General features: G+C 43.3%; 3 protein-coding genes and 2 long non-coding RNA genes across 7 annotated transcripts in view; 3 read left to right on the forward strand and 2 right to left on the reverse strand.

Annotated features, from left to right (window-relative positions):
* Myo61F (unconventional myosin 61F) overlaps nt 1–2140 on the reverse strand; it is a 39366-nt gene extending 37226 nt beyond the window's left edge. Inside the window, exon 1 of the mRNA XM_033465779.2 lies at nt 2004–2140. The gene's annotated coding sequence lies outside the window, so the exon portion shown is untranslated. The remainder of the gene's footprint in view (nt 1–2003) is intronic.
* Nucleotides 1242–3577, forward strand: LOC143260539 (uncharacterized). The gene is made up of 7 exons (XR_013034818.1): nt 1242–1571; nt 1643–1768; nt 1897–2143; nt 2211–2330; nt 2421–2927; nt 3005–3089; nt 3209–3577. It is a non-coding gene; the product is annotated as an uncharacterized LOC143260539 (long non-coding RNA).
* A 1777-nt stretch (nt 3578–5354) lies between these two features.
* LOC143260540 (uncharacterized) lies at nt 5355–5986 on the reverse strand. Its single transcript, XR_013034819.1, has 2 exons — nt 5715–5986; nt 5355–5648 (listed from the first exon to the last, which is right to left on the reverse strand). It is a non-coding gene; the product is annotated as an uncharacterized LOC143260540 (long non-coding RNA).
* A 669-nt stretch (nt 5987–6655) lies between these two features.
* On the forward strand, nt 6656–19112 carry LOC117217909 (kinesin-like protein KIF12). Of its 3 annotated transcripts, none has more exons than XM_033465783.2 (16): nt 6656–6908; nt 8786–8996; nt 13736–13828; nt 13905–13983; nt 14334–14546; nt 15054–15191; nt 15262–15403; nt 15704–15798; nt 15938–16079; nt 16370–16488; nt 16567–16671; nt 16755–16884; nt 16979–17204; nt 17262–17415; nt 17506–17720; nt 18070–19112. In XM_033465783.2, exons 2-16 carry the CDS (start codon nt 8794–8796, stop codon nt 18416–18418), a joined length of 2403 nt encoding a protein of 800 aa, XP_033321674.1. In that variant the 5' UTR covers nt 6656–6908; nt 8786–8793; the 3' UTR covers nt 18419–19112. The 3 variants fall into 3 exon arrangements, with proteins under 3 accessions (XP_033321674.1, XP_076382396.1, XP_033321677.1); XM_076526281.1 differs by having other exon boundaries at nt 18054–18261; XM_033465786.2 differs by having other exon boundaries at nt 6667–6908; nt 17277–17415.
* Nucleotides 19113–19894: 782 nt separating this feature from the next.
* Uba1 (ubiquitin-like activating enzyme 1) lies at nt 19895–25748 on the forward strand. Its single transcript, XM_033465792.2, has 2 exons — nt 19895–20576; nt 21730–25748. Exons 1-2 carry the CDS (start codon nt 20210–20212, stop codon nt 24510–24512), a joined length of 3150 nt encoding a protein of 1049 aa, XP_033321683.1. The 5' UTR covers nt 19895–20209; the 3' UTR covers nt 24513–25748.
* Nucleotides 25749–25795: the final 47 nt, after the last annotated feature.

The raw sequence follows: 25795 nt of genomic DNA on the forward strand, positions 1-25795 counted from the left end.
GCAGTTTCCTAGGAAGATAGCTCCGCGAACGGGTTCGTGGAACCCGTGAGGGATATCTTGCGATCTTTTTGTTAGACAGCCTTTCTATTTCTTGTACAGCAAAAAAATCTGTACGCTGTGTCGCGGTATTTTTCTATCCTGATCCGGTGGTTTACTTCTTGATTAAATCACTAGATTCTTTCACTCGATCGTGATACAGTTGTCTTATGTCGCAAACGACGGTTGACATTCGTGACGACGTTTAATTTAGTCGAACAAGTTGAGGAACCCTACTCACAAACGAAGTATCAATCGAGCAATCGATAATAATCGCCTGTCGAAGAAATTTGAGTTGTCGAGGTTCGATAAGTATTATCGCAACGGGTACAATAGGTTGACGTCAATGTCGACTGTAACGACTAAGCGGTATCGATAGCCGATCGTACCGACCGATTCTCGATCCAATGGTCGTTATCCAATACTCTAACCGTAGTTTTCGAAAAGCCGGTGCCGATTGCGCAAGAGCAACTGCAAGCGTTGTAGCCATTTATTTGACATTACCTAGGTGCGTTTATGATTATTTATGGTACTCTCCTGTTAAGGACAAAATGAATGTATGTATGAGCGATAAGCAGACAGTAATGGACGGAAAGTCGCAAGGTAGTCGAATTATTTTGTGCGCAGTTCTTCGTACAGCTATTATTTGAAAGAATATAGATGCAATATATGTATTTAAGGATTAATATCTCTTACGATACTTTCTATCGACAGTTGCAATCATGGAAAGCATTACGAAAAGCCGATTAAAATGCAACCTTGGCCAACCACCGATGTTTTTATCGGACTAGATAAACCGTTAACCATATGTCGATTCGATCAATGATGAAACAGCCGCTTCGAACGCCGTCTCAATCGACCTGCTTGACCCTTTTACCGAACTTCCAGTTGCACGTGGTCAATTATAGTCTGTTGCAGATCGAGTTCTAAATATAAATCGATGTTCGAAACGCCTCCGTTACGAAAACGTTGCAGAAGTCACGGGGACCCGTAACAGATCGAGCTCGGGGAACTCTTATGGCGAATACCGTGCAATTTTGAGAAGTAAATATGGCAGACAGAAATAACCTCAAAAAACGCGGTCTCTCTCTCTCTCTCTCCCGAAATATGGTCCATAAAAAATGTCAGTATCTCGGACTGTTTTCGAACGGTGCAGCCTCACTCGAGAATGTCGCGAACGCAGTTTGCAAGATAAATTACGGAGAACGAGCCTGTGCTCGAATGATTTACGAGAAAAAGGTGGTCCAAAACAGTTCGGACCACCTCGTGGCGCATCCCGCGTGCATCTCGTAATAGAAGCATGCGATGCTGATGTTCGCAATTTTGTTTCAGTGTGACTCATGTCCAGATGTCAATGGCATAAAACGACGATTGTGTGCGATACTCGTTGCGTGAATTTCAAATGAGACCATGACGGAACGAAAAATAACGTAACAATAAACTTATGTCGAGTCTTCGCTCGCCGAGTACATTTCAATTTTACGGGACACGAACATCGCACAAAATAGTGGAAACTAGTTTGACAGCCGGGACAGGTAATCGATTTTCGAACTGGTAATTTACATACTCTGTCCCATTACACTCGATTCATTCGAACTGTCAATAGGTACTTAACGGTTCACAAGACACGATCTGTTTTTCAAATAAAGAAGCTCGACATACACCAGTCACAATTAAGCATACAGATCCACGATCCAGGCATAATAGACGTTCATTGTCATAGATTAATGAGGTAAACTGTGGCTAAGTACTACAATTAATAACAAAGGCGATACTTCGGATATACTGTTATATGTCAAGAACTCGTTAACCTTCGCACGTAAAAAAGTACTTAGTATACATCGTGCAATTATTGTTTAGGATTGTGCGACGGTTAAAGACTTGGTGCGACTTGTAAGACATCTTTCACGGCCACGTGAGGACTCGAACGCTCAAGATAAACAGAACGAATTTGCCATAAGACTTACAGTAGGGTTCGATCACTTAGCAGAACGTGGCACTCGTTGCACCCGCGGAACTCGTCACATCACAGTCTCCCTGGATCGCACAACCAGAGACAAAGGCTTCCACTTGCGAAACGCACCGACAAGTCCGACCAAACACGCAGGTACCTTCGCGACGCGTTTAAAGCGATTCCTCGTGTTAACTTTTACTTTTGTTTATCCGGTCGGTAGCCGGCGCAGAGCACGAGGAGAGGAGCGTCAACCTGGATCGGCGGTACACACCTGGATGACACCTGGAGAACTCGTTCCGCTCTCCGGCCCCAGCGCTCTTTTGTGTGTTCGGGCGGCTCGGTGAGCGTGTAAACTTACGTGGGTCTTGTGTGCACACGCCACGGTGTAATACACGAAACTGCCGGCTTAAAGGAACTCTCTGTGCCGTAGAAAGAAGGTGGTGGAGGAGAAGAAGAAGGCGTCCAATGGCGTGACGGAGACGAAGAAACGGCCCATTCCCTACGCCTGTGTGTCTCGTCGGCTTCATGCCGCACGTGTGTACGTGAGAAGCCGGCGCCATTGTGTGCGCGCGGCTACAAAACCAACCGTGCACCGGCAGCCTGCAACTTTATTATAGGACCCCGTCTCGTTTTCCGAGAATTTCGAAATCCCCAGGATCATCGCTACGGTTACCATTGTTCCCGGACGAACACGCGCCAGAGAAGATGGCGTTGGTCGGTTTCGACGGTTTTTGAAACTACGACGAAACAGACCTCTGTCGAAACGGACGGATTTTTGCTTGTTTCGTGGAACCGAAATTAGGTTGCCTGCCACTGAAGCAAGGTTCTTCGCTGGTTATTCGAAGTGTCCTACTTCATTCAGGTTATATGAGTAAAATGTTGCAGCATTGCGTGGAGTGTAATCACAAGATTATTCGCCCCTTAGATAGACAATCAGGTAAACAGAAACGTATTTATTCTAACTTACATAATTTGATAATTATTATTTAATCATAAGTAATACATTTTTGGCAGTTTTTACTGGCAGTCCTAAATACATCTAGAACACACAGAAACTATAAGATTCGAGAACCGAAGGAGCTTTAAAAAATTATTCAAGGTAGTTAATGCCCCTTGTACGGCATTCAAGTTGTTAATTCAACAAAGATACATTCGTTACGCCTTTCTGTAGTTAAGAATCGCTCTGTTCGTTAACACAGACTTCCATTTCTGTTTTAGCAGGCGTTCGTACGCGAGCCACGTTCAACGTTGCGCATGTGGGTGATTATGTTTATTGGTTCCCGCGACGGCAGGCAATTTGTCAGAAACGTTTCGAAACCTTGAGCCCCGGTAGCTCGGCGTTGCTACACGGTTAAACACTACGTTCTTTAATTTAGAAGAGACTGAGAGAGCTGCGCTTGATCTGTGGAATACCGCGAGCGTTGAGGGAGTGATTTTTTGTAATTGGTTTAAATTGCCCGACTCGCGAACTTCGTTTGAATCGCAGATCGATATCTAACGCACAAAGGAAGCGTTTTACAGGGCAATCTGGATAAATGGAAAGGCGTGCGCGCATTTCCTTTCGTCGAATAAAACGTTTCTCCCTAACGATCTCGGCGCACTTCCTGCATAATTGACTACGCTCGATTTTGCTTCGCTTCCGCATAATTCGGCGAGTCGTGCTCTGGATTATCGACAGAGAATCGATCCGCGGAATACTAGGAAAACAATTGTCACAAAGCTGTCGTTCGGTTGATCAGGAAAAGAACGGCGTTGAAAAGTTCGAGGAACTGCTGACGCGGTCTGATACTCCCGGTAATCGACCGGAAAACTCTAACTTCACATTAGGAAGCCGCTGTGTGCACCGTCCTTATATACCATAATTTACTTATACACGACTTCGTGAGGGGTACACCTATCCACTATAGATCTAAGCGATCCCTGCGCCACGATTAATCCATGTCTGCATGACGCCGCAAATGTCAGATCATTCCAGAAGCGGCTGCCTTCTAGGACTGTTTCGAATTGAGGAAACGAACGTCTCTTTGATGCTTTAATTTTTAATATATGTACAAGAGCCTCGGAATTTTGTGAAACTGATAGTTGTTTCACGGACTCTAAGGACTAAGGACCAATGTACGGGGATCAAGAATTTGGACAGAGGCAGATTTTCATTACAGATGCCTTCCTCCAGCATCATTTATTTATAAGAGGACGTGACTCGAGACACTAATTGTGAATGTATAAAAGTCTCAAAATGATCAATATCTGACGATTCCTTTAAGGACTCTCAGAAGCGAAGATCGATCTATGGGGGCCGTGGTTTAAGCCAGATCTAACCGAGGCAAATCTTCATTACGTCACGGTTACCTTCCTCGAGCATCATTTATTTATGAAAAATACACGACTTGCAACACGACCCCCGGCGCTAAACCGGTATTAAGGCTGCATGGACAGGCTGCATCGTCTGCACACGGCTTAATGTCAGCCAAGCGAGTTGGCACGAAATGCGATAAATGCCACTTTCGCCCTGGAATAACCCGAAGTGTCCCTCCGCGACAGCGATAATAATTTGTATCACCGAATGACATTTTTACCATTAGGATCTTAATCAATAGGAATGATGCGCCGGCGACATTGTTAGAAATGACTCCCGTTATCTTCCACGTTGTCCGCAAATAATGCAACGACGTCGTGGTCGATGAAATAGGCGTGTTTAATTTACGAGGGCAATATAAATAACGGAACACTCTAATTCCGTAGACATATCGGATTCGTAACGGCAAGAACTGATTAGCAAAAAGAGGGTGAGCCGATCTGGCGGGGGTGAGGATTTATTCCTTGAGCGCTGTTCCCCTTGATCTTATGAAATTGCCCGAAGGCTGCACGAAGCAAAAAGGACTTGTTAATCTTGCGGGAAAGCAACGACAAGTAATGGCCACGCGCTATTAATTTCATAATGAACAGTTTGTTTTCGAACACAGCGTCCCATTTGGAAGATAATTTGTAGGACGTTTCCATTGCAACGCGCGAGAGTAAAGGTGACGGTGATCATTATTCCACTCTATTCTACCTTGTGTGTCGTACGATAAATACCGCTACCGTACTTTCGTAACCGTTAGTCAGACAACGCTCAAGCAACGACTACCGATCATAGAACGCCATAATTGAGTCCTCGTTCCATGATCGGGCCACGTGGGGTCAAAATCTCGTGGATACCTGATTTGTTAACAACTTCCTCTACCGTGACGCGGGTCAATAAGCAAGCAGAGAATTTAGAGAAAGAATGATGCAGGAGTCTTGCGTTTCAAACGTGTGTTTGGATTAGTTCGTTGCAATCGAAGCAAATAGAGGGAAATGAATAGCAAGACAAGAAACCATAATATTTGGGAAAGCAAATTTATTTTTGGTTTGAACAGGATCATTGGCACGTGCATCTCTCTGAAGACCATTGTTCGATCAAACGAAACAGAGGCATTTAACGTCTTGGGTGGAAACCCCTGAAACAATAATTTGTTTGAGGGGTAGGCTGACTGAAATTATTGTTAGGAATCGCATTGTAGACTAAAATACACTGGTTACTATATAAAATGATGTTTTCAGATCCCTGCAGTGAAGTCATCATGAAGTGAAACGCTCGTCCTCCGGATGACAGTGGGCTGCATCAGCTCGACGAGGTCTGCGAGCAAAAATCGAATTGCACGGACGAGAATAGACTCCGCTGCGCCGGCACAAAAATACTGACGGGTATAACGTTTGCGAGTAGGGTTGCTCTGCCGGGGCGTGGAATTTTTCGCGCGAGCGCATTTTCCTCGGCGTTGCGTCCGCAAACGGAAAACGAGCCGCAATAAAGTTTACAGCGCCGACTACCGTGTATTTATAGCTGGTCATTTCCGTGGGGATCCTCCCGTAATTTTCGCTCGGCACGGCTCCGGACACGACTCTTGCTCGCATCCTCTTTCTCTCCGAGAGGGAACCCGTTCCGCTCGAGCGGATGAAGAACGATCGGCTAATTGGAAATCAATCACTGAACCCTGCTCTCGCATTTTTCGTCCGGCAAACCGCCTGGATAATATTCTTGCCCCCCTCCCCCTTTCGTGCTCCACGATCGGGAAAGCGTTTTCAAGGCCACGGCCGAATATGAATCTTTCAGCAATCGAGGCCTTGTTAATAATGAAACTTCTCGTGACGTTTTGGATTCACGAGCGCATCTCTGATCGTGCCTGCCTGCCGATCAAGGATTCGGTAACGTGTAAAATATATTCGTTGTTCGTTTGTTAATTTGAACTCTATGATCTAGTCATAGCTAGTCGTAGCTGACTTTTGATAAGAACACGAATAGGTCTAGCCATGGTTAGAATGTGAATAAATTTAGCCACAGCTGACTTTTAATGAGAATAAGAAGAGATATAATCATAGGTCGCCATGAAAGCGTCCTACGTCTGGCAATCCCTAATCGAGCAACGAATAAAACATCAGCCCTTACTCAAATAAATTATAGTTTGACAAGCAAATGCCTAACACTGTCACGGTTCCAGGTGGAGGCAAATGGGTTCCCGATTGATCAATTACGGCCGATCGTACACCCGACTACGACATGTCAAGTTCATAGTCTAACGCAGGCCCGATCCACGTGGGTGACAGTCGATGCGGGGGTGGATAGCCCAGGAAACGGCGCGAACAACTACATACGATGTTGGACACCGTTTCGATCGACGGCGAACGCCGACTGTAGGAAAAACCACCACCCTCGAATCCGCCACCCTGAAGTGTCAGTAGTGTGCCGTCTGTTGTTGCTATTGCACGAGTTTCCGCTATACGATCGGGCAAACATCGTCGATCGAGGAGAATTGATACGACAGAAGCGCAAAGAAAAAAAAGAACAGATAGTTGCCGAAGGTGATGGGATACTTTTCGAACGATCCATGAGATTTCGAATGTAAGTGCAATCTTTCGAGAGCGGGAGTAGATCTTACGAATTTTTCTACCGTTCGGTCCCGACCAGAGATGGGTAATGGGATGCGTTAAACGATTAAGGAATTACTACAATATCATTTTAATGTGCGTGTAAAATCGAAGGTGCTACACTAGTACATTCATCAAAATATTCATCGTTTAGAGTACCCTAAATTGGAGGAAGAAATTCCAATAGACAGTTATCGTCAGTATCTCTTAGATAAAATATTGAATAACGTCTTTATCTATAAATAAAATGTTCGAATTGAAAAGTAAATCGGACTGTGTATTACCCGGACGTATAGAACAGCGTTTTACCCATCTCTGGCAACAAATGCCGAGCGATCGTTGAAGCCGCACGGCGTTTCCTTATTTTTAATTCGCTTACGACTGTCCCCGAGGAAATGTCGAGTTAGAAAGTAATCGAAAACAGCTGGGCACGCTTCGATCGTTCGTGAAGAAAACCGCCTTTATTCGCTCGTTAATTTTGTGACCCGAAAACAAGCCTCGCGGTGCAATTTTTTTTTCATCGCGGCGCTCGATTTTACTAGGTCGATCTTATTGGCTTTCACTTTCAAAATCGCAGCGGCGACGGCGGGCCATTTACGTTGATTATTGTAAAAAGGAAAGGTGTAAAACGAAAGGTGTAATGTGTACTGACCGGAACGAAGTCGCGGAACAGCCGTATCCTGCATCGGTAATTCTGGTTTAAGGATAAGTCACCCAAGAAGTATTACCGATATTCCGGCCGGGACCATTTTACAAGAGCAATAAAAGCCACTGCGTCGCGTTAACACGTTTGGTATCGGCGTTTCTTTCGCTGCCAGCTTTCACAGTAATGTTCGGTCGAGCCTTAAAGAATTTACGTTTCAGTGTATTAATCTCAGGAGACAACAATCGTGTCTCTTAATGGACGTCGCTCATTAAGTCGCTACAATGCGCAGAGTCGTTAGGATGATAAATACTTAATTACAATTTATCATCAAGAATGTAAAATGATTTGCGAACCGACCTTGTAACTAGAATGCGTATTTTTATACATATTTTCGTCTCCATTAATTATTGGGAACAAAATCCGAAGAAGTCGGAGAATTATTTTAGATATCCTGTTATAAAAATGAACGAAAAATGTATAAAAAAGTCTGCAGTTTGTTTGTTAATAACATTCGGTCTGATACAAAATTCTGGTCGCATTTAAGCGACGCCAGAAGCGAACGCGTTAATTCTATGCCGTGAAATGAAAAGAAACTTCTGCTAGACCGTTCTGCGTTGATCCAGCTTTGTTCTTTATGTATGATACATACATTATCGATGACGGGCGAGAATTTCTATGGAATCGCAATTAGTCAGCTCGGCAGAACTTTCGCTTCAATTAGGGCAGCTCGCGATTACCATCGGCTAGAGACCTCGTCCTGTAAGCAAACCGTAATTAATCTGTATTGTATGAATTTGTGCGTTCACCAGAAAGATAAAGTGCTTTCACTATTGTGAGGTCAGGACAATTCGCGGTTTCGCGTCGATCCCGTCTTCCATTAGGTGGATCTTTGTTCTGGATGGTGTGGGACGTGCCCTGGTGATCTGTGCGAGCTGCGTGGATCACACGGGGCCCTGCGAAATGGCGAACGCGTATAGGTGGCGAATTGTTTATTCGATGGATTCGTATTGCTATTGACAAATCTGATCTATAACAATACAACTTGCCACTGTGTAGTACAATTTTAAGAAAGTGAATTCACATAGAATTTTATAACTTCGATAGCAACAGTCTTCTGTAGAGCCGGAATGTAGTCACAAGAATTAAGTTTGCGTTTCACTATTTTTAAGAACGGTCTTAAAACAAAGTATCGGTTTCGTCTACAGGTGGACGAATGGTGCTTGTGAAAAATCCGTCGCCCACCCGAGGTGAGAATCCCCAAAAAGACAATGCGAAGAAGGATAAGAAAAGGGGTCGCGTCTCGCGCGGCAATAGTCCCTCGGATAGCATCGCCTCCAGAGGGAATAGTCCTGGAAAAAGCGGGTCAAATGTCAAGAGGGTCGTCAGGAGCAGCCTGTTACAATCCAGGGGAAGCGAGTGAGTCCTACATTATCCTCTAATTATCACTGGAATGCCAACGTTAACTTTGAAAGAACACCCTGCTCACAAACTTTAGAATCTTACACAAATTCCTTACAGAAATTTACTAAAAATCAAACTCAAGGAAACATTCGTTCATCGAATGAAAGAACCCCGGTTGAAAAAAACGAAATAAAATTATTACTAACATACATAATGTATGCTATATAATAATGATATGCAGCCTAATTGCCTATGGTGCAACTTAAAACAGCTTAGCGCGGATTTTATCTCTGCGATCTAGTATAGCCGTGCAAATTATAGTAATGCCAATAGAAATAGCAACTGAATTTGTAGAGTGGTCCAAGGGAAAGATCGGGGGACTGGTCGCGGTACGATTATGGTTCTCAAGGTTAAGGCTGCGTTCCCGTTGAATATTTCATTTTTGTAATTCGTGTTGTGGCTGACCAACGGAATATCAATAATCCCGCCACCATTTTCCATTAACGGAGAATGTAAACAGACAGTTCGCGACGATCTTATCGTTCCCTACCTAAATATTTTCACAGGGCAAGGAGAGCAACACGATGTTCGGAATAATCAATTCCGCGCATCCCTCTTACCGAAATAGATCGTGCGTCAACATACTTGTGCGATGTCTCATTTTATTGATCAGCTTCGTGAATATTACAACTATCGACTATGTAATATTGCAACATTACCGGCATCAATTTTTATCAATCCTTATCGAGCGGTTTCCTCGCGCGATAGCGACGCTTCGCAGATAATGGAAACCGGTTCGACCCGTTCGAATCCTCTTATCTAGAACGCCGTGACCAGCCGAAATTATTTTATTAGCTAGATCTCAGATGGTTTTGCTGTTTTTAATCGCGATCATTAAACTGCGAAGCTTCGTGCAAAATATCTGTTTTCGTGGAATATGTTATGGGAAACCATGCCGTTCGAAACCATCCAAAATTAATCCTTCTGAATCAAGGAAAGAAGAAGGTACATAAATGGTTCTTCGATGCCTGAATGACTGCGAATTGAAACATTATACCGTGAACCATCTAGAAAACGGAAGATCCTCCGAAAATGATTACTATCTCCCAGAAGAGCTCGACTCTTACGACTCCTAAAAGGTAACATCCCCGGTCGGCGGTTTCAAAGCAGAGAAAAAAAAGAGTTTGCGACGATGAAGTGCGCGGGGTGAATCGTTCGGTGCAAAATAACTCGAAGAGATCGAGGCCACCGATAGCCTCGATGCGGCACTCTCGTCGAAGATGACGCGAGCCGGTCGGTTTCCATTTTCCGGAGGGGGATAGTCGCGTGAAACCACCCCCGCGGTTTTCCAAAGGGGTGTGGGTGGCCGTTCGGGCACGTTGATAGACGCATACGTCGCGGTTGCGACACATGTCGATGCCGTGTATCGATTGCGGGACCTTGCCGGACTGTCTCTGTTCTGTCGGTCAATATCGCGACGATCGGAAACGTATGTTGTGTAAAGAGATCTCGACACGTGGGAGGCAGACAGTTTCTACCATTTCTGCACGCGATCGTAGCATTTTTTCTACCCATAAGACCTCCGATCGAGATCAAATCCCGTTTTTTTTCCATATCAGTCTAACACAGAGTTAATGCCAGGTTTCGATACGGTTTCGATAGAATCGCCTACTGCACGAATGATCTAAATTTTAGTTGCTTCACAGAATCGGCGATCTTTTTTGTAGCTATAGCTAGAACGGGCTGGTGAAGGTTGGCACAGTAAATTCTCTCTAATTTTCCTTTAGCTTGTAAACGAAAATGTAAACAATTTGGGAAGAGGAATTAATCAGACAAGTGTTTAGATACTTCTGATAAAGGGAAACGTTCAAACTATTTTAATACGTTTACTAAAATAAATAATGCTACAAAAATATTATTCGTTCTTTAATACAGGTCTGTTACAATTCGTTTGAATATATTCACAGTGATGTAGCGACACATTGACATTTCCCAACTTGTTTTATAAATATAATATGGAATATTATGTCTTACAATATTTACTCTAGAAAATTCCTGGTTCAAAGTGCGGTCCGCAGAAAATCTGAGAGCATTCGGTGAAGATACTTGAAACCGATTTAGAACTCAATAAAAAATCAGGACGCGGCACAGTTGCGGAAACAAATGGCGCCGATGGCATATTGTTCGGCCGTAAACGCGTGGGCGTTAATAAAGAAATGGCTCGCGCGAGAATCGATGGGGACAGTCTGATGTATTACCGCCATTCCGTACCGACATGTAGCCTATTATCATATAACAATGTCGCTCGATTTTATCGGCGTCCGTCCCGATACCAATTACGAAACGAAATTACGGGAGCGGTCACGTTTTGTTGCCAGGTCGCTAAGAAGGTCCTTCGAACGTGTCACCTGTCCAGAAAACTGGCGCAACGACGAGATAATTCTTGGTCGAGAACAAACACCGGGGACATTTTTACAGGGACACGGTGACTCAGGTGGATGATCAATAAAGAAAATTGTAGCTCGATGAATTCCCATGAGGCTCTACAAGCACGGCGAACCTTAATTTGTCAAATCCACGGTCGATCTCCGTCATTTTCCATGGCACTACACCGCGCATGCTGTTTTAGTTAATATATATATTATTAATATATATAATAATAATATATAATATAATATTAATATATATATAATAATAATATATAATATAATATTAATATATATAATAATAATATATAATATAATATTAATATATATAATAATAATATATAATATAATATTAATATATATAATAATAATATATAATATAATATTAATATATATAAATTAATACGATAATACGATAAATTGATACGCGATACAGATTCGCGTGACTGTGCCGAGTTGCCTGTCGTTTTATGGCCGTTTCGCGTTACGAAATGCGAAGAAAAACGGGTTCGCGTGGATGCGCGAAATTGGTCAGTTCCTGAAAACATTTCCTGTCGAACCGTCGCAATTTCGAAAAAGTTGTGAACATTGAACGCGTCCTCCTATCGCGCTTTTAGTATAATTGCGGACCTGATCGCGATAAAACGACGTTAGAACGCAGTCGCGAACTCTTAACGCGATTGTCCGATGGTCTTCAGAAATGCGTCGCAAATAGAAACTACTTTAGTAAATATTAATCATGCGAAGGAAAAAAGAAATGCAACAAACGGAGACATTGATGACATTTTTATTCTATTTCTATTATATTATCTATTATATTTCTATTATATTATTTCTATTATAAGGTATCTTCTACCTGATAATTATTATTATATAATATATTATTATAATATATAATATTAAATAATTTTTATTAAATATTAAATAATATTATTATTATTAAATTTTTTTTCTTATTAAATATAATATTATTAAATAATATATGACAATTAGAATTTGCATAAAAATCCGCAAAAATCCTGGTATGCAAAATCTGCATACTTTTATATTTTTATTTTATCGCCATCTCGCAAGGAATTCTTCGGTGAGTGGAAGAAATTCGAGAACACGAATCACTTTGTTTCGGTTCGAGAGAAATGAATGGCGATTTTCGAGCAACAGAGTTCGAGTTAAAGCGATGCTCCTCTTGTCAAGGATTTTCGCTAAGGTTCCGTTAAACCGAGAACCCGGCGGCATTGCATAATACGGTCTTAGACAGCACATACGTCGAATGCGCAGTCTGATCGTAGCTGTATGCAACCAGCAAGAAAATTGATCGAGGGTTGCGTGAACGTGCACTTGGCGACGTAGCTGGACGACGCTATATACATATATAGGAAAAATAGTTGATCGCGATGTTCCCGCTTCCGGCGTTCGCCTAAGTGCAACAACCGACATTGACCCCTTCGGTTTCAAGGGGGTGACAACTGGACGACACGCACGGGCTCGCCGCGCACCTACACTACCGCACCGTGAATAAATAATCGATTATCGACGAGAAAATTATTGGAATCGGTAACTGCGCGCGGTTCGCGCTGACTCACGATTGCGACCGCGGCTGCAATTATCGCCGGCGAAACGTGCTCGATGCACCCGTGTGAAACGTGCCCGATGCATCTGTATGCGACGGGCACGCGTGGAATTTCATGCAGAATATGCTCGCGTTGCGCCAGATGCTCTTGCACGTCGGGCCCGTGCTCCCTGTACCGAAAATAATGGAAATTCGATTCGGAAGGTGCCGGAATTGAATTCGAATCGCAATTGTCTCTGCGAGCATGATGCAGCATTGAATTCTGTACGCTTGTAACTGGATTTTGGACAATGTCGGGCTCGGCCGAAGGCGAATATTCCGCTTCTCTTCGTCGGAGCACGGTAGAAAATCGTTCGACGATCTCATTGTAAGGCTGCAGAATCGGTGTTTCTGGTTGCATTTATTTTCACGCGGAGAAATGCGCTGTTGCATTTCCAATGGGCCAGAAAATCGGGCAATCGTCCAAGCAATCGGCCTCCCGTGAATCATTGACGGAGGCCACGGCCCGTGAGAAAATGAAATCATAAATGAAGCCGGTCAATCACGCGAGAGCTTTCCTCGGGCCGATTGATTGAACCATCTAAATTATTGAGCCACCGGTATTCGAGGGTCAATCACGGAACGGGCGAACGGTTATTCCGGTTGAAACGGTCGGCCGTGAAAGGGAATAATGCTCGGGCTGTACAGAAAAGCGTCAGTGTTGCCGTCGGGATTTTCATGGTGATCGGTTACAATATCGGTTTGATTATTGCTTGCAGAACCGGCAGCATCGAGAGGCTCGTGGACGGTGACAAGAGGGTGATAGCCACGAAACACTTGCTTCCAGAGAATAATATAAATGTCGTCGTCAGGTAATGTGAAACACGATCCAATATTCATTTGTCACCTACAAGCGTTTCTTTCAACCGTCGTTCTTTGGATTTTTAGGGTACGCCCGCTTAGCAATAGGGAAATCAAGAAGGGCGATCGTATGGCGGTGCAGTTTCCCGGGGATGGACAGATTTACGTGAGTGTCGCACAACGAAGCTGTAGAAGTCTTCAGTTAGTCTTCGATTTAGCCCACTCGAAACTGTTCTAACTTCTAAATCCAATGAAACTGAATCCAGCAATTCTTGTAGTATCCAAAGCTTTACCAATTCTTTGAATAGAAAGGGAGATAGTCAGAAAATAATTTTGGGTAATGTTACAGCAGTTTTCAGTGATTTAAGTAAGCAAGTTTTACTGTTCTTCGCGTATGCATCAGCTCATCGACCTAATTATTAAACAGAGATTAGAGCGGATCTGCTGGTCCAGTTAAGGGTTGAAAATATTTCCGCTTCAATCAGAATTAATAATCGCCAGTTTTCACGGTTGCAGTGCGAAGGATCGCCGAACAGCGGGGACAAGAAGGGTAAACTATTTTCGTACAACGTTGTCTTCGAGCCCACGGCTTCTCAAGAGGACATCCTGCAGTTCTCCGGTATCAAGAAGCTCATCGAAATGGCGGTGGAAGGGTTCAGCTGCACCGCGTTTTGCTACGGGCAGACAGGAAGTGGGAAAACTCACACCCTCACGGGACCTCCGGGGATGGTAAGCTGGTCTAAATCGCTGGAACCAATCCCCGTAAAACCGCTTCTCTAACTTCCTCTAACTTCATCTTTCGCGGGACGATAAATATTTTTAAGTATAACCAGGAAGTCGGAGACCGACAAATAATATATATCGATGCAGCTGTTCGCCTCGAAGGTCGATGCAAAAGCAACGGAAAGGTTAATTCTAATCGGCATGCATGGATAAGATAATAACAGTGCAATAGCCCATCGAACAGTCTACTATGCCGACTTTTTGTGTACACAAAAACTTTGTCGTCTGTTTAGGCTACCGATCGCTTCTTTAAATTGTAACGACTGATTTGTACATATATATAGTGTTAGCTGTACGTAGTATTCGACGTGGCTCTTTTTAAAAGACAGACTCAAGGCTAAAAGGTAAAGCGTAAAAATACCCCTAAAGGCAATTAAGTATTTTATACAAAATTTTATTGGTTTTTACGCTTCAAGCACCGTTAAGATCATTAATCGACGATCCTCTATCTAGTTTGACAGGATCAATTCTTACTCGGAGGAAAACGGCCTGGTCTTCCGGTCTTTCGTCTACCTATTCAAGCTCCTACAGGAGCGGGAACAGTGCAACTTCGTTCTGAGAGCCTCCTTCCTAGAGATCTACAATGAGAAGGTAAACACCGAACGAAATTGCCAATCATCCGGCAACGAATGAATTTTATACAATCATTTTCTATCGGTAGGTGATAGATCTGCTGAATCCTGGAACGTCGAGGAAACCTCTGATGGTCCGATGGAGCAAGAAGACACGGGGTTTCTTCGTCGAGAATCTTTTCACCGTCGAGTGCGAGGAGCTTGATGACCTTCTCGCGGTCCTCGAAGAAGGTAGCCGGTTATCGATCCCCACCTTTGCACTCCTGACTGATGGGCTTTAACCCCGTCTAATCGATCCCCTGCACGCAACATTACATTTTTAGAGGGTAGAGCAACAGTGCGCAGTACATTCAGTTCCAATTAAATAAGTAACAATTCCAACGATACCCAATCGGTTTAACAATGATAATAATTCTAGCGATTACCGATGACTGAACGATGCTGGATACAGATAATTTTCACGATTTTAAAAAGATTGTAACGGACTCTAGCTTGGTGCACCTAGAAACTGAAATGCAAATTTCTATTCAGGTATGAGGAACAGATCTGTCGGCGCGCACAACATGAACGATCACTCCAGCAGGAGCCACAGCATCCTTACCATAAGTATTACGTCTGAGCAACAGGTGAGTAACTCCATCAGACACTTAACACTGTACCTGTCGGTAGGTGATTAAACTTCGACAGACCTCCGGTGGGTAGTATGTAAAAAGAGAACTATCGAAAAGCCAGCAAATATAGTAACTATATCATGATCAACGACAGATGGACAACAGCGTGTTCATCTCGAAGCAAGGAAAGATCAATTTCGTCGACCTGGCCGGCAGCGAGATGACGAAGAAGACGCAGAGCGAGGGCAAGACCCTGGAGGAAGCGAACAACATCAACAAGAGCCTGATGGTTCTAGGTACGATCAGGAAATCGCGGCCATGTTGCCGATAGTAAACTCTGTTGTAATTGAATTACGCTTGACCGGAAAGTTTCTCGGCGTCAATTATGCAGAAACGCCGCCGGAGATCGATCGTCCGGTTCGTCCGCAGGCATCGAATCAAAAGGGCAGGAATGCAATTTTTTTTGCGCTTTGTCAATGTCTCGGCAGCAATCGATAGACCCGGAACGAGATAGAGCAAATTAGTTAAAACCCCGGGAATGTTAATACATAGTAAGTGGGTTATTTCAAAGTCTTTTTCCGGACAGGCTACTGCATATCCTCGTTGAGCGATGGGAAACGCAAAGGCGGTCACATTCCTTATCGGGACAGCAAGCTGACCAAACTCCTCGCCGACAGTTTAGCAGGCAACGGCGTCACACTGATGGTACGATATATCCACTGTAATTTCACGCGATCGCTTTTCCTGGTAATCTCCAAGCTTATTGGTTTCTGGAACTTTTAGATTGCCTGTGTTTCGCCAGCTCGCTCCAACGCCAGTGAGACCTTGAATACCCTGAGGTACGCAGCGAGGGTCAAGAAGATTCGGACGAAGCCGATCGTGGTGATGGTGAGACACGGCCGCCAATTAATTACACTGTCAGATTATCGACTTTAAGATGGAATAATTATAACACGAATCCTATGATCAAGGACCCCCGGGAAGCTTTGATTTTGAGCTTGAAACGCGAAGTGGGAGCTTTGCAGACGGAGAACGAGCACCTCCGGGCAGCCCTTCATCTTAGCAGTGATAACCAGAATATAGTGCGAAGCGAATCAAAGGGTAAGACGAGAGAGCAGTGCTAGAAATAGATAGCAAAAGGAAGCTAAAATTCTCTTTATTGTCAGTATTCAAACAATGATCATTATGATTACAGCGGAACGTAAGATCCCCTTGACTCCTCCAGTCGTCGACTTGGATAAGCTGTCTGAAATGGAGCGACCAGAATTGAGTCAGTTGATTCATGCGTACATCACGGAGAATGAGGCTCTGCGCCGAGAAAACGCCGAATTGTATGCAACCAGAGAACAGGTGATCCGAGATCAAGAGTTGGTCTGCAGGGAGAACGAACGGCTCCTAAAGAAACTCGAAGACGTGAACTCGTAAGTGCGATGCACTCTGAGCCGGTCGCGACAGCCGATATCTCATTAATCCCGTAGGATTTATTACTGCAGAGTATGCTGCCGGTCACCAATCATACCTGCCAGGCCCACCTACTCGGCAGAGGTACTGAACGATAGCAACAATGAGGACGCACCTGGCGCGACCAACGTTTGGACCAACCCGAATGTTGATCCCACTCCTCTTTCCTCTGTAAGCACACACTCCTGCCTGGATCTAATTCTAGTATCTGCCTTTATTAGATAGTTAAGAATCGACTGAAGAATGATTTCTGTGTCCCAGGATATGATCAGGCATGGAATGTACAAATCCACGAGTAATATGCCAGAGAAGATTCAAAAGGAACTGGACAAACGAAGGATCGTAGGGAGCCATAATAACATAGCCGAAACGTACAAAGATAAGAGCCAACACCGTCGTCACAACTCGTGGGACAATGGAAACGGTGTCATTAGAATGAGCCCAGATCAAGTTATGTCACCTATACACATTCATCAGTAAGTAGTGCAAGTCGGTGGCTCCCACCATAATTAGATTTATATCTAATTAGTGAAATGTTCGCGTAAGTTTCGTAGTTCGTAAGTTCGTAAATTCTAAAGATCATGGTACACATTGTGGACTAGAAGTTCAGCGACATGTCTCTAGGTATGTGTCCGAGTTAGCAGGTCTCTATCTGAGAACAAAGGAACTGCTATGTGCCAAGTCAAGTTAAATGATGTCCCTTGAGGGATTAAAGGACTTTTAAGAACTTTCGAGACATCAGCCAATTTCTGTCTGCAATGTGCAGTTGTGTACACGGTAAGCGTTGCTATTCTATAAATTGATTGGAGGAACGCGTGGTTACAGGCACAAGAAAGCGAGCGTTCGTCGCACATCGACAGTCCCTGAAGAGAGGAGGCTCTCGGAGACGACTGACGTTCTAGGCGAACCAGTCCAGCCTACCGAGCACTTCAATGAGTCTCCGGATTCGATTCTCAGCGGCCCCTTAGAAATGGTGAACAGCGCTCCAGACACGGCGGAGTCAGAGGCCCCTACGGCACCTTTTCCAGCTGTGTCGGACACATACTCGCCATTCGAGACGCTGGAACCTGATGAGACGATCGACCCAACAAAGTCGACACATGCCAAGGAGGATGAAACCTCGCGAAGGGCGTTTGGCAGTCCGATCCCCAACGACGAAGATAAACCCCTTTGAACGTAACCCGAAAACCAGTAGGGTAGTCAACCATACTTTTTACCATGTATTGATCTGAACCGGGTCAACAAGCTGGAGAATCTAACAAGAGAATGAAATAAAATAGGAAGGGAATTTACAGGAATATCATAGCGCAACTGATCGGTCGAGATCGTTTATACTTCTTAGAAGATTACGAATGACCTTCAGGATCAACTGATACTGTTGCAACTTTCTATAGGTCACTGTATAAGTTTTGCCCGATGATTTTTTTACAAAATAGCGATATCTCGTGTTATCTTTGAACGGTCTCTGCTTTTTTATTTTCCTAAATAAAACGAGCTACACTTTCAAAACATCAAGGTCAAATTTTTCGTTCGTCGCAACGGACAGAACTTTCGCGGTGACGTGAAAGAAGCAAATCGAACAAATAGGATATACATATATATATGTATGTATATGTATATACATATGTATTTGTTTTTATCAAAGCAACACAACGATATTGTGTTTTCGAAACAGGGGAGATGCGTAGCGCGTAGTAGAGGATTTATTTCCACGTAGACAGCATAACTGTGTGTGAGACTTAGGCGTGAATTCCAATGGTCAGGGTCACGCATCAAATACTACCTCCAAATACGTTCCGGGTCGTTCGGATCAGGAACGGAGTGGACCAACTTCTGTGCAATAAAATAAAGTATATTTGGTTGTTTTATCGGTCGTAGTTCTTTGTCATGCCTGTCCCCCGACTTCGACCAACAGGAAAACTTCGAACCGCCTAAAGATAGCCGGTTCGATACAAAAGAAAAACGTCTAGAGCAAACAGAGAATGGTCAGAACATTGTCGTTCGTCCGCGCCGATAAGAAAATTCTATAAAAAGACATGTGACCCATTGTGCTCGTTATCGGCACGAGACGAACGATTCTGCGACTGTGGTGCCAATAATTTGCCGGCCACGCGTGCATAATTCATCAGATAAACATCTTGCCACGTCAGATAAACAGGAACAAAGAATCAGAAAGATAATAGATGCGATCATATTCGCGGATAACGCGTGCCACAGATGGCGTTCGCATAGGTTAGAACATTTGCTAGAAACATCGGACTCGAGTTACGCATTGGTCAAAAACATTGCAACTGCGATCGGTCCATACCATTACTGGCCAATCGTTTCGGTTCACTCCGAAATCCCACGATCTTATTGGTCCGTTTTACGAGCCAATGGACGGCGGTAATTCAAACAGGAAATTCGCAATGTATGATTATTCAAATGTTGGAGTAACAAAGAAACGACAAGGAACGAAATTAAATTTTAGAAATGCTTAATCCTCGCGCTTATTGCTATCGTTTCTGACGAACCGTTTCAAAGTCTTCGGAAACGGAGGCTAGATTCCGAGCCGGGGAGACGCTCGCGCCATTAATGTTCGCGGAGCGTGATCTCGCTGTTTTACCGATCGTACCAACCCTTGTCCCCTCTTTATCGAGAAAGCATCGATGATATCGCGATTAGCAGCGGTACGACTGCGAGGGAGTAGCAACAGCGCGGATAAAAGAACGAGAATCATTCTTGGATGGACAGTGGTATCACGACAAAGTGCGCTCACAGCCTAGAAAGGGTAGATTGGAAGCGACGAGGAAGAGGAAAGAGGCGCGGCGAGAGAGAGCGAGAGGGAGAGAAAGAGAGAGAGAGAGCGGGCGCGTGCGGCAAGGTCGGTGTGGCGTGCGGTGAAGTTTACGGGCTTTATTAAAGTGCAGTCGGACGGGTTGAAAAAAACAATCGACGGACATAATACGGCGCCCCGTGAAGTCCGATGTCTAGTGCTGAGGTGGTGGAGAGCTCCGTTGACCCCCCAGCCAAGAAGCGACGCGTTGCTGCCACCACGGGAGGAGCCGACGAATCGACGACGATCGCAGACATGGCGAAAAATGGTTCGACGTCTCGGGCTCCCGCCGAAATCGACGAGGGCCTCTACTCCAGGCAGCTATACGTCCTCGGTCACGACGCTATGCGTCGAATGGCATCCTCTGACGTGCTGATTTCCGGCTTAGGCGGTCTCGGCGTCGAAATCGCTAAGAACGTCATCCTCGGCGGCGTCAAGTCTGTTACCCTGCACGATGACGCGCTGTGCCAGATCTCCGATCTTGGTTCGCAATTCTACCTCAAAGAGGCAGACATAGGTGAGCGCGACTCGCACGCGACACCTCTAATTCTACGCAATGCCGTGTAACTTCCCAGTCACACATCTACTATTCGCAATTTTTTTTAGCATTGCGTCTCATCGCCAAAGATTAACCCACTATAACTTTGAAATCACACGTTTGTTATATTTGCACTTTTTAATCTTTATTTCATGTCTCTAGGTCTTCTCATCACCTTATTCGAACCAATAAATATTTATTGTTATTATTATATTTTTTTTCATTATCTATGGGTTAGGAAACCCATTAGTAACATAATGTGGTACAAAAATAATAATATGAATATAAAATTTTGTTCGATGTAGTATAATCTGTACGCTTATAATGTACACGAAGTTGGGCCAATGTTACGCACAATTTATATTTCAGTTTTGTAGTTTTTTCAACTCGCAAGCATATTATATATTTTCCATGATTTAGGTTCTATACATTTTGTTCGAACTTGAAAAATGTACGTCAAACATACATTTGTTGTTTTAGATTAAACATGATTTGTGATGCAGCTCATCTGTACTTTACCAAAGAATATGAACATAGTAAAGACCTTATGTCTTATAATACATTGTTTTTCAGAAAAAAATTTATTTGGCAAATATGCAGAGTGATTCAAATTTATATCACTACATCATATTATATCTTTATGAACTGAAAATTTTTGTCAACTATTTTACTAACTTTTTTCATTGATAATCAATTGAAACAAAATAATACATAACAACGAAGTAAAACTAAATCCACCTGCATTGTTATGCAATTATCTTTAGTCAGGTATTTAATGACAATTTGAACTATTCTGTTGTCTCAACTTAACAAGGCAAATAAGAATTTTATTTGTGCCAGCTATAAAATGATGTCAGATGTAATAGTACATATTTTGTGCTCATTGATCGGATTATGAATTCCTATCTTCCTTTGTTAGAAAAGTTATATTGCATCGGTTGTTGCAAAGAGAATGTAGTCATGAATAAGTAGTTGAATCATAATTAAGAGGTGTGATTATGCATTTCAATTTAATGGGTAATATCTTTATATACAATGATCTTGAGAACCATGAAAATGTGTATTTAGATTAATTCAGCACAGTCATAATCTACCTCATCCATGATGCTAATATATTACTATATATTTTCAGGTAAAAATCGAGCTGTTGCTTGTTGCCAACGTTTATCAGAGTTGAACAATTATGTTCCCACACGTCATCATACTGGACCTTTAACCGATTGCTACATTAAGAAGTTTAAAGTTGTTGTACTGACTGAAACTTCACTTAGTGAACAGTTACGTATCTCTGAAATTACCCATGCAAATGACATAGCACTTATCATAGCCGATACCAGAGGCCTATTTTCTCAAGTATTCTGTGATTTTGGGAATTCATTCACTGTGGTCGACACCAATGGCGAGTCACCTGTAAGTGCAATGGTAGCCAGTGTTTCTCAGGACACAGAAGGTGTTGTAACATGCTTGGAGGATACGCGCCACGGTATGGAGGATGGTGACTACGTCACGTTCTCCGAGGTACAGGGAATGACAGAATTAAATGGTTGCGACCCAATCAAGATCAAAGTTCTTGGACCATATACCTTCAGCATTGGGGAGACATCTAAATACTCCGAGTATATTCGCGGTGGTATAGTAACTCAAGTTAAGATGCCAAAGGTCTTGCGCTTTGTTCCTTTCAAGGAAGCTTTGAAGAAGCCCGAGTTCCAGATTACAGATTTCGCCAAATTTGACTATTCAGAACAGATTCACTTAGCTTTCATGATGCTACATCATTATCTGGAAAAGAAAGAAAAACTGCCGAGGCCAATGAACCAAGAGGATGCGGATGAATTCTTAGCTCTAGCTGACGCAACAATGGAATCAATTGACAGCGAGATTGAAATTAATTCCGATCTCTTGTCCACATTCGCAAAGATATCTTCTGGCAATTTGAATCCGATGAATGCAACCATTGGAGGAATTGTAGCACAGGAAGTCATGAAAGCCTGTTCCGGCAAGTTCCACCCTATCTATCAGTGGCTGTACTTCGACGCTATCGAATGTCTGCCTGCTGATCGCTCTGAACTCACAGAAGAAGATTGCTGCCCCACCGGATCTCGCTATGACTCCCAAGTTGCTGTATTTGGTCGCAAGTTCCAGGCAAAGATTGGTAACTTGAAATACTTTGTTGTAGGAGCAGGAGCCATCGGTTGCGAATTGCTCAAGAACTTCGCCATGTTGGGCGTCGGTGCACAAAACGGTAGCGTAACGGTCACTGACATGGACCTAATAGAGAAGTCGAACTTGAACAGACAATTCTTATTCAGACCATCAGACGTTCAACAGTTTAAATCTTCGACCGCGGCTAAGGTCATTAAAGGTATGAATCCGGATATGAAAGTAGTTGCTCACGAAAACCGAGTCTGCCCAGAAACAGAGAAGATCTACAACGACGACTTTTTTGAGGTCTTGGATGGAGTTGCGAACGCTTTAGACAACGTAAACGCTCGTATTTATATGGATCGTCGTTGTGTATATTATAGAAAGCCGTTGCTGGAATCTGGTACCTTAGGTACCAAAGGTAACACCCAAGTCGTTGTTCCGTTCATAACAGAGGCATACAGTTCATCACAAGACCCCCCAGAGAAGAGTATACCAATTTGTACGTTAAAGAACTTCCCGAATGTTATAGAGCACACTCTGCAATGGGCCAGAGACAACTTTGAAGGTCTGTTTCGTCAGGCCGCAGAGGATGCCGCTCAATATATCTCTGATCCTCAATTTGTAGACAGAACACTGAAACTGCCTGGTGTACAGCCACTAGAAGTATTAGAATCTGTTAAAACAGCTCTGGTTGATGAGAGACCAAAATCATTCGCCGACTGCATCGCTTGGGCGCGTTGTCATTGGCAGGAACAGTATAGCAATCAGATCAGACAGCTTCTGTTCAATTTCCCTCCTGATCAAGTAACATCAACCGGTCACCCGTTCTGGTCTGGGCCCAAGAGATGCCCAGAACCGCACACGTTCAATGTTAACGACCCATTGCATTTAGACTACATTGTAGCCGCCGCCAACTTAAAGGCAAAGGTCTACGGTATCCCTGCAAATAGAAACCGGGAAGAAATTGCTAAGATTGCGAGTACCGTGAAGGTACCAGACTTCACGCCCAAGTCTGGAGTTAAGATCGCCGAAACGGATTCACAGATTCAAGTGTCCAATGGCAGTGGTAACGTAGACCACGAAAGACTTAAACAGCTGCAAGAGGATCTCCCTAAGATCGATGAGCTCAATGGCCTGGTGATCTATCCCCAGGTGTTCGAGAAGGACGACGATACCAATTTCCACATAGACTTCATCGTAGCTGCCTCGAATCTTCGCGCTACTAACTACAAAATCCCGCCAGCCGATAGGCATAAGAGCAAGCTTATTGCCGGCAAAATCATCCCAGCAATCGCGACCACCACCTCAGTTGTGGCTGGCTTGGTATGTCTCGAATTGATCAAATTAACTCGCGGCATTAGGGACCTCTCCGTCTACAAGAACGGTTTTGTCAATCTGGCTTTACCGTTCTTCGGCTTCTCCGAGCCGGTCGCTGCACCGAAACTCAAGTACTACGACACAGAATGGAACCTGTGGGACCGGTTCGAGGTCAAAGGAGAATTAACACTCAAGGAATTCTTGGACTACTTCAAAGAGCATCACAATTTGGAAGTCACCATGTTGTCTCAGGGCGTCTGCATGCTGTACTCGTTCTTCATGCCCAGGACCAAGTGTGAAGAACGCATGGGGCTACTAATGTCGGAAGTAGTCAAGAAAGTATCAAAAAAGAAGCTAGAACCTCATGTACGCGCTCTGGTTTTCGAAATCTGCTGTAACGACTCTAGTGGTAAGGATGTGGAGGTCCCGTATGTACGCTACACTTTGCCGTGAAAGCTTGTCGATATCGCCGGTTAATGAGAGATGTCTACTTAACTGACTTAGCGGTAGTAATTTCTACAAATTTCTATTTTACAATACGGTACAGGAGAATATTAATCTTCGTCTATGTAAGGCTCTCAAAGTAACGATTCATTTTTATCGCCGATATGCTTTGTAGCATTTCATAGGAAGCATCCGCCGGGATTCACTGAGTTCATCTTACTATGATCTCCCTTTTACTGAGAAATTCACTTTGAGGCTGTTCGTAAAATCTTTGTTTACTTCTGCGTCTTTTATTTTTCTTTGTTAATGCTCCTGTGAAGCTTAATCTTCTGTTCGATAACCGTAAATTCGTTGTTAATGTGTTTCATTCACCTTTTCGGTCAGTGATGTTTCTTGAGAAGAAAAAATAAAAAAAAAAACATATAGACATAAATGATTGGAACTGTCGATAATGATGTAAGGGGATACAAATTTGTACAAGAGAATCCGTACTAATAATGTTTCCGTGATGTTGTTCAAAAAAAAAAAAAAAAGATAATGAAATATGATAAATGCGCTGCTAAAAGAGTCCATATTGGATCTTAAAGGGAATTGTCATGGTAAGAATTTTCTTGGGACTCGCCCTTCACAACTTTATGTATAGAATCGAATGTAAATTACTGAACGATAAACTCAATGATCCTTAGACGCATAACGCTAGCACATTAATATAGACCATATAGATAATCGTGAGAATAACGAGCGCAAAATGTATCTTGCCTCTCCGTCGTATTTCTTTTGTTTCTTTCCGTTCACGGTTACTTCACGATCCATAAACGTGCGAGCGATCAATTTCCCTTTTCCTCACTGATCAATTTTGTCCTTAGAACTCTCTTTGCTATCAAAGCTCGATAATACCTTTTAAGATTTTCTGTATTCGATGCATTGTCGACGGTCTTTATTTGTCCGCTTTATTTGTCAAACACCGTGTGTGAGCTATTGGCTAAGGCTGTTTGTTGTTACGGAAGATGCTGCATTTAAATTTGTAAGAACACGATTTTTGGGAAAAGCTTCGAAAGGATAAAAAAAGTTAAGAACGAATTGCACACTTTAGACCAAGGAAATACAAAACTAAAAAAAAGAATGATATTTTGTTAATTTTAGGATAATGCGGATATTTATTGTATTATTTTATCAATAGATAATAAATAGATGTGTTTGAATTTCAAGAGACATGAGAAATATAGTATCGAAAAGTAAAACTGTCTTCTTCGTTTCATTGATTTATTGCTTTAATCATAAGAACCTGTACA

Source organism: Megalopta genalis, chromosome 1 (genome assembly GCF_051020955.1).
Source record: "Megalopta genalis isolate 19385.01 chromosome 1, iyMegGena1_principal, whole genome shotgun sequence".
Classification (NCBI taxonomy): domain Eukaryota; kingdom Metazoa; phylum Arthropoda; class Insecta; order Hymenoptera; family Halictidae; genus Megalopta; species Megalopta genalis.